Source organism: Oncorhynchus gorbuscha, unplaced genomic scaffold (genome assembly GCF_021184085.1).
Source record: "Oncorhynchus gorbuscha isolate QuinsamMale2020 ecotype Even-year unplaced genomic scaffold, OgorEven_v1.0 Un_scaffold_2684, whole genome shotgun sequence".
Classification (NCBI taxonomy): domain Eukaryota; kingdom Metazoa; phylum Chordata; class Actinopteri; order Salmoniformes; family Salmonidae; genus Oncorhynchus; species Oncorhynchus gorbuscha.
Window position 1 is genome coordinate 56,868 of NW_025747126.1, and position 11,922 is coordinate 68,789.

General features: G+C 43.9%; 1 protein-coding gene across 1 annotated transcript in view; it reads left to right on the forward strand.

Moving 5' to 3' along the window:
* The window catches only part of LOC124026272 (calcium/calmodulin-dependent protein kinase type II delta 2 chain-like), a 66,553-nt gene extending 55,082 nt beyond the window's left edge, over positions 1 to 11,471 (forward strand). The window contains exons 12-14 of the mRNA XM_046339373.1: positions 471 to 519; positions 2,419 to 2,516; positions 11,395 to 11,471. Coding sequence (XP_046195329.1) covers positions 471 to 519; positions 2,419 to 2,516; positions 11,395 to 11,433 — 186 coding nt within the window. The 3' untranslated portion in view covers positions 11,434 to 11,471. The remainder of the gene's footprint in view (positions 1 to 470; positions 520 to 2,418; positions 2,517 to 11,394) is intronic.
* Positions 11,472 to 11,922: the final 451 nt, after the last annotated feature.

Sequence of the window (11,922 nt, forward strand, 5' to 3'; positions counted from 1 at the left end):
CACCTTGTAGAGTCCAGGCCCCGACGAATTGAGGATTTTCTGACACCTTGTAGAGTCCATGCCCCAACGAATTGAGGATGTTCTGAGGACAAAAGGGGGGGTGCAACTCAATATCAGCAAGGTGTTCCTAATGTTTTGTTCACTCAGTGTATATCATTCATTTAAAAGTTACAAAAAAAAAAATGTATGTAGAAATCGCAGATTGCCCCTTTATTAAAAATGGTAGATAGCTGACAAAACGCGATCTGATTTAAGTATTAGGCTGCGTTTACACAGGTAGGCCAAATCTGATACTCAGTGTTCACCAGGCTATAGATCAATCTATATGTTCTGATACTCCCTGTTCACCAGGCTATAGATCAAGCTATATGTTCTGATACTCGGTGTACACCAGGCTATAGATCAATCTGTACGTTCTGATAATCCCTGTACACCAGGCTATAGATCAATCTATATGTTCTTTCCCCCAGGAGTCTATAGAGAGCGCCAACACCACCATCGAGAACGAGGATGTCAAAGGTAGAGACACTTGTCTGTCCCCTTCTCTCTCTCTCTTCATCTCTCTGTCTCTCTGTCTCTCTATCTTTGTCTCTGTCCCCTTCTCTCTCTATCTTTGTCTCTGTCCCCTTCTCTCTCTATCCCCTTCTCTCTCTATCTTTGTCTCTGTCCCCTTCTCTCTCTATCTTTGTCTATGTCCCCTTCTCTCTCTATCTTTGTCTCTGTCCCCTTCTCTCTCTATCTTTGTCTATGTCCCCTTCTCTCTCTATCCCCTTCTCTCTCTATCTTTGTCTCTGTCCCCTTCTCTCTCTATCTTTGTCTCTGTCCCCTTCTCTCTCTATCCCCTTCTCTCTCTATCTTTGTCTCTGTCCCCTTCTCTCTCTATCTTTGTCTCTGTCCCCTTCTCTCTCTATCTTTGTCTCTGTCCCCTTCTCTCTCTATCCCCTTCTCTCTCTATCTTTGTCTCTGTCCCCTTCTCTCTCTATCTTTGTCTCTGTCCCCTTCTCTCTCTATCTTTGTCTCTGTCCCCTTCTCTCTCTATCTTTGTCTCTGTCCCCTTCTCTCTCTATCCCCTTCTCTCTCTATCTTTGTCTCTGTCCCCTTCTCTCTCTATCTTTGTCTATGTCCCCTTCTCTCTCTATCTTTGTCTCTGTCCCCTTCTCTCTCTATCTTTGTCTATGTCCCCTTCTCTCTCTATCCCCTTCTCTCTCTATCTTTGTCTCTGTCCCCTTCTCTCTCTATCTTTGTCTCTGTCCCCTTCTCTCTCTATCCCCTTCTCTCTCTATCTTTGTCTCTGTCCCCTTCTCTCTCTATCTTTGTCTCTGTCCCCTCTCTCTATCTTTGTCTATGTCCCCTCTCTCTCTATCCCCTTCTCTCTCTATCTTTGTCTCTGTCCCCTTCTCTCTCTATCTTTGTCTCTGTCCCCTTCTCTCTCTATCTTTGTCTCTGTCCCCTTCTCTCTCTATCTTTGTCTCTGTCCCCTTCTCTCTCTATCTTTGTCTCTGTCCCCTTCTCTCTCTATCTTTGCCTCTGTCCCCTTCTCTCTCTATCTTTGCCTCTGTCCCCTTCTCTCTCTATCTTTGTCTCTGTCCCCTTCTCTCTCTATCTTTGTCTCTGTCCCCTTCTCTCTCTATCTTTGCCTCTGTCCCCTTCTCTCTCTATCTTTGTCTCTGTCCCCTTCTCTCTCTATCTTTGTCTCTGTCCCCTTCTCTCTCTATCTTTGTCTCTGTCCCCTTCTCTCTCTATCTTTGTCTCTGTCCCCTTCTGTCTCTATCTTTGTCTCTGTCCCCTTCTCTCTCTATCTTTGTCTCTGTCCCCTTCTCTCTCTATCTTTGTCTCTGTCCCCTTCTCTCTCTCTCTTCATCTTTCTGTCTGTCTCTATCTTTGTCTCTGTCCCCTTCTCTCTCTATCTCTCTATCTTTGTCTCTGTCCCCTTCTGTCTCTATCTTTGTCTCTGTCCACTTCTCTCTCTATCTTTGCCTCTGTCCCCTTCTCTCTCTATCTTTGTCTCTGTCCCCTTCTGTCTCTATCTTTGTCTCTGTCCCCTTCTCTCTCTATCTTTGCCTCTGTCCCCTTCTCTCTCTATATTTGTCTGGCTGTCGCCCTCTCTCTCCTTCCATCCGTCTTTCAAACCTCTCTTTTCACTCTGACCTTCAGCTACCTTCTCCTCTTCCTCCTCCTCCTCCTCCTCCTCCTCCTCCTCCTCCTCCTCCTCCTCCTCCTCCTCCTCCTCCTCCTCCTCCTCCTCCTCCTCCTCCTCTTCCTCCTCCTCCTCCTCTTCCTCCTCCTCTTCCCCCTGATGATTGAGACTCCATATACATGATGTATTGATGTATTTACCTGTTATCTTTTCTTTCTGTGAATGGAATTATTTACTACATTAACCCCCCCCCCTACACACACACCTGCCCTCTCTGCCAGTCCTCTGTTTTGGGAACTTGGTAGGTAGTGTGTGGAGCTCTAAGGGTCGTTCCACTCAGTCGTCTGAGCCCAGGCAGACTCCCCCTCTTCAGGACAGAGTAAGTCCCCTGGCTATGCCTCCCCCCCCCGTACCCCATCCAGTGTCCCACTGGGTCTCTCCTCAACTACTCTGGAGAAACCATTCCCCCTGTCCACTGTCTCCTGGTTCTCCCCTCAACCACTCTGGAGAAACCTGTCCACTGTCTCCTGGGTCTCTCGTCAACCACTCTGGAGAAACCTGTCCACTGTCTCCTGGGTCTCTCCTCAACCACTCTGGAGAAACCTGTCCCCTATCCCCTGTCTCCTGGGTCTCTCCTCAACCACTCTGGAGAAACCTGTCCCATGTCCACTGTCTCCTGGGTCTCTCCTCAACCACTCTGGAGAAACCTGTCCCCTATCCCCCGTCTCCTGGGTCTCTCCTCAACCACTCTGGAGAAACCTGTCCACTGTCTCCTGGGTCTCCCCTCAACCACTCTGGAGAAACCTATCCCCTGTCTCCTGGGTCTCTCCTCAACCACTCTGGAGAAAACTGTCCCCTGTCCACTATCTCCTTGGTCTCTCCTCAACCACTCTGGAGAAACCTGTCCCCTGCCTCTCCTGAACCACTCTGGAGAAACATGTCCACTGCCCACTGCCTCTCTTGAACCACTCTGGAGAAACCTGTCCACTGTCAACTGTTTCCTGGGTCTCTCCTCAACCTCTCTGGAGAAACCTGTCCACTGTCTCCTGGGTCTTTCCTCAATCACCCTGGAGAAACCTGTGTCCTGTCCACTGTCACCTGGGTCTCCCCTCAAACACTCTGGAGAAACCTGTCCCCTGTCCACTGCCTCTCGTCAACCACTCTGGAGAAACCTGTCCACTGTCTCCTGGGTCTCTCCTCAACCACTCTGGAGAAACATGTCCACTGTCTCCTGGGTCTCTCCTCAACCACTCTGGAGAAACCTGTCCCCTGTCTCCTGGGTCTCTCCTCAACCACTCTGGAGAAACCTGTCCCCTATCCCCTGTCTCCTGGGTCTCTCCTCAACCACTCTGGAGAAACCTGTCCCCTGTCTCCTGGGTCTCTCCTCAACCACTCTGGAGAAACCTGTCCCCTATCCCCTGTCTCCTGGGTCTCTCCTCAACCACTCTGGAGAAACCTGTCCCATGTCCACTGTCTCCTGGGTCTCTCCTCAACCACTCTGGAGAAACCTGTCCCCTATCCCCCGTCTCCTGGGTCTCTCCTCAACCACTCTGGAGAAACCTGTCCACTGTCTCCTGGGTCTCCCCTCAACCACTCTGGAGAAACCTATCCCCTGTCTCCTGGGTCTCTCCTCAACCACTCTGGAGAAAACTGTCCCCTGTCCACTATCTCCTTGGTCTCTCCTCAACCACTCTGGAGAAACCTGTCCCCTGCCTCTCCTGAACCACTCTGGAGAAACATGTCCACTGCCCACTGCCTCTCTTGAACCACTCTGGAGAAACCTGTCCACTGTCAACTGTTTCCTGGGTCTCTCCTCAACCTCTCTGGAGAAACCTGTCCACTGTCTCCTGGGTCTTTCCTCAATCACCCTGGAGAAACCTGTGTCCTGTCCACTGTCACCTGGGTCTCCCCTCAAACACTCTGGAGAAACCTGTCCCCTGTCCACTGCCTCTCGTCAACCACTCTGGAGAAACCTGTCCACTGTCTCCTGGGTCTCTCCTCAACCACTCTGGAGAAACCTGTCCACTGTCTCCTGGGTCTCTCCTCAACCACTCTGGAGAAACCTGTCCCCTGTCTCCTGGGTCTCTCCTCAACCACTCTGGAGAAACCTGTCCCCTATCCCCTGTCTCCTGGGTCTCTCCTCAACCACTCTGGAGAAACCTGTCCCCTGTCTCCTGGGTCTCTCCTCAACCACTCTGGAGAAACCTGTCCCCTATCCCCTGTCTCCTGGGTCTCTCCTCAACCACTCTGGAGAAACCTGTCCCATGTCCACTGTCTCCTGGGTCTCTCCTCAACCACTCTGGAGAAACCTGTCCCCTATCCCCTGTCTCCTGGGTCTCTCCTCAACCATTCTGGAGAAACCTGTCCACTGTCTCTTGGGTCTCCCCTCAACCACTCTGGAGAAACCTGTCCCCTGTCTCCTGGGTCTCTCCTCAACCACTCTGGAGAAACCTATCCCCTGTCTCCTGGTTCTCTCCTCAACCATTCTGGAGAAACCTGTCCACTGTCTCTTGGGTCTCCCCTCAACCACTCTTGAGAAACCTGTCCCCTGTCCACTGTGTACTGGGTGTCCCTTCTCCTCCCTCCTCATCAGGCCAGAGTAAGTCCCCTTTTGTTGGGGTAGAGATCATGACTATATCCCCGCCTCTACCTCCCGTCCCCTCTCTTCAGCCATTCTGGAGAAACCTGTTCCTGTTCCTAGTCTCTGTCCCCCACTACTTCCTCATCAGTCCAGAGTATGGGGTGGAAACCCTGGCCATGTCTCCTGTACTCCCTGGGCCTCCACTCAACCGCTCTGGAGAAACCTGTCTCCTGTCCCTCTGTCATTTCCCCCTGTCTCTGTCCTCCTTTCTGTGTCCCCCTGTCTTCTGTCCCTCTGTCTCCTGTCCCCATGTCTCATTTCCCCCTGTCTCTGTCCCCCTTTCTGTGTCCCCCTGTCTCTGTCCCCCTGTCTCTGTGTCCCTGTCCCCATCTCTGTCCTCCTTTCTGTGTCCCCCTGTCTCCTGTCCCTCTTTATCCTGTCCCCATGTCTCATTTCCCCCTTTATGTGTCCCCCTTTCTGTGTCCCCATGTCTCTGTGTCCCTGTCCCCATCTCTGTGTCCCTGTCCCCATCTCTGTCCTCCTTTCTCTGTCCCCCTGTCTCTGTGTCCCTGGCCCCATCTCTGTCCTCCTTTCTGTGTCCCCCTGTCTCCTGTCCCCATGTCTCATTTCCCCCTGTCTCTGTCCCCCTTTCTGTGTCCCCCTGTCTCTGTCCCCCTGTCCCCGTCTCTGTCCCCCTGTCCCTTGTCTCTGTCCCCCCTGTCCCCTGTCTCTGTCCCCCCCCTGTCTCTGTCCCCCTGTCCCTGTCTCTGTCCCCCTGTCTCTGTGTCCCTGTCCCCATCTCTGTCCTCCTTTCTGTGTCCCCCTGTCTCCTGTCCCTCTTTATCCTGTCCCCATGTCTCATTTCCCCCTGTCTCTGTCCCCGTCTCTGTCCCCATCTCTGTCCCCCCTGTCCCTGTCCCCCTGTCCCTGTCTCTGTCCCCCTGTCTCTGTCCCCCTGTCCATATACACGCACAGTATTTCTTATTCCAGGCTGACTACATTGCAGACGCCTGCAGATCTCACAACACCTGGATGGATATTTAACATATCAGCTAACCACACCACAAGATGTAGTAATCTGATCTATTAACTAACCACATCACATGATGTAGTAATCTGATGATCTATTAACTAACCACATCACATGATGTAGTAATCTGATCTATTAACTAACCACACCACATGATGTAGTAATCTGATGATCTATTAACTAACCACGTCACATGATGTAGTAATCTGATCTATTAACTAACCACATCACATGATGTAGTAATCTGATCTATTAACTAACCACATCACATGATGTAGTAATCTGATCTATTAACTAACCACATCACATGATGTAGTAATCTGATCTATTAACTAACCACATCACATGATGTAGTAATCTGATCTATTAACTAACCACATCACATGATGTAGTAATCTGATCTATTAACTAACCACGTCACATGATGTAGTAATCTGATGATCTATTAACTAACCACATCACATGATGTAGTAATCTGATCTATTAACTAACCACACCACATGATGTAGTAATCTGATGATCTATTAACTAACCACGTCACATGATGTAGTAATCTGATCTATTAACTAACCACATCACATGATGTAGTAATCTGATCTATTAACTAACCACATCACATGATGTAGTAATCTGATCTATTAACTAACCACACCACATGATGTAGTAATCTGATCTATTAACTAACCACGTCACATGATGTAGTAATCTGATCTATTAACTAACCACATCACATGATGTAGTAATCTGATCTATTAACTAACCACATCACATGATGTAGTAATCTGATGATCTATTAACTAACCACATCACATGATGTAGTAATCTGATCTATTAACTAACCACACCACATGATGTAGTAATCTGATCTATTAACTAACCACATCACATGATGTAGTAATCTGATCTATTAACTAACCACATCACATGATGTAGTAATCTGATCTATTAACTAACCACATCACATGATGTAGTAATCTGATCTATTAACTAACCACACCACATGATGTAGTAATCTGATCTATTAACTAACCACATCACATGATGTAGTAATCTGATCTATTAACTAACCACACCACATGATGTAGTAATCTGATGATCTATTAACTAACCACATCACATGATGTAGTAATCTGATGATCTATTAACTAACCACATCACATGATGTAGTAATCTGATGATCTATTAACTAACCACATCACATGATGTAGTAATCTGATCTATTAACTAACCACACCACATGATGTAGTAATCTGATCTATTAACTAACCACATCACATGATGTAGTAATCTGATCTATTAACTAACCACACCACATGATGTAGTAATCTGATCTATTAACTAACCACATCACATGATGTAGTAATCTGATCTATTAACTAACCACATCACATGATGTAGTAATCTGATCTATTAACTAACCACATCACATGATGTAGTAATCTGATCTATTAACTAACCACATCACATGATGTAGTAATCTGATCTATTAACTAACCACGTCACATGATGTAGTAATCTGATCTATTAACTAACCACGTCACATGATGTAGTAATCTGATCTATTAACTAACCACATCACATGATGTAGTAATCTGATCTATTAACTAACCACGTCACATGATGTAGTAATCTGATGATCTATTAACTAACCACACCACATGATGTAGTAATCTGATGATCTATTAACTAACCACATCACATGATGTAGTAATCTGATGATCTATTAACTACCCACGTCACATGATGTAGTAATCTGATGATCTATTAACTAACCACATCACATGATGTAGTAATCTGATCTATTAACTAACCACACCACATGATGTAGTAATCTGATCTATTAACTAACCACATCACATGATGTAGTAATCTGATGATCTATTAACTAACCACATCACATGATGTAGTAATCTGATGATCTATTAACTAACCACGTCACATGATGTAGTAATCTGATCTATTAACTAACCACACCACATGATGTAGTAATCTGATCTATTAACTAACCACATCACATGATGTAGTAATCTGATGATCTATTAACTAACCACACCACATGATGTAGTAATCTGATCTATTAACTAACCACGTCACATGATGTAGTAATCTGATCTATTAACTAACCACATCACATGATGTAGTAATCTGATGATCTATTAACTAACCACACCACATGATGTAGTAATCTGATCTATTAACTAACCACGTCACATGATGTAGTAATCTGATCTATTAACTAACCACACCACATGATGTAGTAATCTGATGATCTATTAACTAACCACACCACATGATGTAGTAATCTGATGATCTATTAACTAACCACACCACATGATGTAGTAATCTGATGATCTATTAACTACCCACATCACATGATGTAGTAATCTGATGATCTATTAACTAACCACACCACATGATGTAGTAATCTGATCTATTAACTAACCACGTCACATGATGTAGTAATCTGATCTATTAACTAACCACATCACATGATGTAGTAATCTGATGATCTATTAACTAACCACATCACATGATGTAGTAATCTGATCTATTAACTAACCACGTCACATGATGTAGTAATCTGATCTATTAACTAACCACATCACATGATGTAGTAATCTGATGATCTATTAACTAACCACACCACATGATGTAGTAATCTGATCTATTAACTAACCACACCACATGATGTAGTAATCTGATCTATTAACTAACCACATCACATGATGTAGTAATCTGATGATCTATTAACTAACCACACCACATGATGTAGTAATCTGATCTATTAACTAACCACATCACATGATGTAGTAATCTGATGATCTATTAACTAACCACACCACATGATGTAGTAATCTGATCTATTAACTAACCACGTCACATGATGTAGTAATCTGATCTATTAACTAACCACATCACATGATGTAGTAATCTGATGATCTATTAACTAACCACACCACATGATGTAGTAATCTGATCTATTAACTAACCACGTCACATGATGTAGTAATCTGATCTATTAACTAACCACACCACATGATGTAGTAATCTGATGATCTATTAACTAACCACATCACATGATGTAGTAATGTAACCACATCACATGATGTAGTCTGATGATCTATTAACTAACCACATCACATGATGTAGTAATCTGATCTATTAACTAACCACACCACATGATGTAGTAATCTGATCTATTAACTAACCACATCACATGATGTAGTAATCTGATGATCTATTAACTAACCACACCACATGATGTAGTAATCTGATCTATTAACTAACCACATCACATGATGTAGTAATCTGATCTATTAACTAACCACATCACATGATGTAGTAATCTGATCTCTAACCACACCACATGATGTAGTAATCTGATCTATTAACTAACCACGTCACATGATGTAGTAATCTGATCTATTAACTAACCACATCACATGATGTAGTAATCTGATCTATTAACTAACCACATCACATGATGTAGTAATCTGATCTATTAACTAACCACATCACATGATGTAGTAATCTGATCTATTAACTAACCACGTCACATGATGTAGTAATCTGATCTATTAACTAACCACGTCACATGATGTAGTAATCTGATCTATTAACTAACCACACCACATGATGTAGTAATCTGATCTATTAACTAACCACACCACATGATGTAGTAATCTGATCTATTAACTAACCACGTCACATGATGTAGTAATCTGATCTATTAACTAACCACGTCACATGATGTAGTAATCTGATCTATTAACTAACCACGTCACATGATGTAGTAATCTGATCTATTAACTAACCACATCACATGATGTAGTAATCTGATCTATTAACTAACCACACCACATGATGTAGTAATCTGATCTATTAACTAACCACATCACATGATGTAGTAATCTGATCTATTAACTAACCACATCACATGATGTAGTAATCTGATCTATTAACTAACCACATCACATGATGTAGTAATCTGATCTATTAACTAACCACGTCACATGATGTAGTAATCTGATCTATTAACTAACCACGTCACATGATGTAGTAATCTGATCTATTAACTAACCACGTCACATGATGTAGTAATCTGATCTATTAACTAACCACATCACATGATGTAGTAATCTGATCTATTAACTAACCACACCACATGATGTAGTAATCTGATCTATTAACTAACCACATCACATGATGTAGTAATCTGATCTATTAACTAACCACATCACATGATGTAGTAATCTGATCTATTAACTAACCACATCACATGATGTAGTAATCTGATCTATTAACTAACCACGTCACATGATGTAGTAATCTGATCTATTAACTAACCACGTCACATGATGTAGTAATCTGATCTATTAACTAACCACGTCACATGATGTAGTAATCTGATCTATTAACTAACCACACCACATGATGTAGTAATCTGATCTATTAACTAACCACACCACATGATGTAGTAATCTGATCTATTAACTAACCACGTCACATGATGTAGTAATCTGATCTATTAACTAACCACGTCACATGATGTAGTAATCTGATCTATTAACTAACCACGTCACATGATGTAGTAATCTGATCTATTAACTAACCACATCACATGATGTAGTAATCTGATCTATTAACTAACCACACCACATGATGTAGTAATCTGATCTATTAACTAACCACATCACATGATGTAGTAATCTGATCTATTAACTAACCACATCACATGATGTAGTAATCTGATCTATTAACTAACCACATCACATGATGTAGTAATCTGATCTATTAACTAACCACATCACATGATGTAGTAATCTGATCTATTAACTAACCACATCACATGATGTAGTAATCTGATCTATTAACTAACCACATCACATGATGTAGTCATCTGATCTATTAACTAACCACACCACATGATGTAGTAATCTGATACCCGACTGAGCAGTTGATGACGTGGCCCGCAATGCAACGTCTGCAATGTAGTCGGATTAGGGTTCCAAGGCCCTTTGAGTTCTGCTGTAAAGTAGTCCACTATGTTGGAACAGGACCAGCAGCCATGATTTAATGTATGTCAGATTGGGTTATGTTGGACTAATGTTGTCCTAAAGTCGTGGTGAGATTGTGGTGAGATTGTGGTCATGTTGTGGTCATGTTGTGGTCATGTTGTGGTGAGGTTGTGGTCATGTTGTGGTCATGTTGTGGTCATGTTGTGGTCATGTTGTGGTGAGATTGTGGTCATGTTGTGGTCATGTTGTGGTGAGATTGTGGTCATGTTGTGGTCATGTTGTGGTGATGTTGTGGTCATGTTGTGGTCATGTTGTGGTGATGTTGTGGTGATGTTGTGGTGATGTTGTGGTCATGTTGTGGTCATGTTGTGGTCATGTTGTGGTGATGTTGTGGTCATGTTGTGGTGATGTTGTGGTGATGTTGTGGTCATGTTGTGGTCATGTTGTGGTCATGTTGTGGTCATGTTGTGGTCATGTTGTGGTGATGTTGTGGTGAGGTTGTGGTCATGTTGTGGTCAGATTGTGGTCATGTTGTGGTCATGTTGTGGTCATGTTGTGGTCATGTTGTGGTCATGTTGTGGTCATGTTGTGGTCATGTTGTGGTCATATTGTGTTTGTGTGTTTCCAGCTCGGAAGCAGGAAATCATCAAAGTCACAGAGCAGCTGATCGAATCCATCAACAACGGAGACTTCGAGGCCTACGTGTGAGTCCTACTCTGTCTGTGTGTTTAGGACTAGCACTACGCGTGAGTCCTACTCTGTCTGTGTGTGTTTAGAGCTAGCACTACGCGTGAGTCCTACTCTGTCTGTGTGTTTAGGGCTAGCACTACGTGTGAGTCCTACTCTGTCTGTGTGTTTAGGGCTAGCACTACGCGTGAGTCCTACTCTGTCTGTGTGTTTAGGGCTAGCACTACGCGTGAGTCCTGCTCTGTCTGTGTGTTTAGGGCTAGCACTACGCGTGAGTCCTACTCTGTCTGTGTGTTTAGGGCTAGCACACTGAGTCCTGCTCTGTCTGTGTGTTTAGGCTAGCACCTGAGTCCTACTCTGTCTGTGTGTTTAGGGCTAGTCGCGTGAGTCCTACTCTGTCTGTGTGTTTAGGGCTAGCACTACGCGTGAGTCCTACTCTGTCTGTGTGTTTAGGGCTAGCACTACGCGC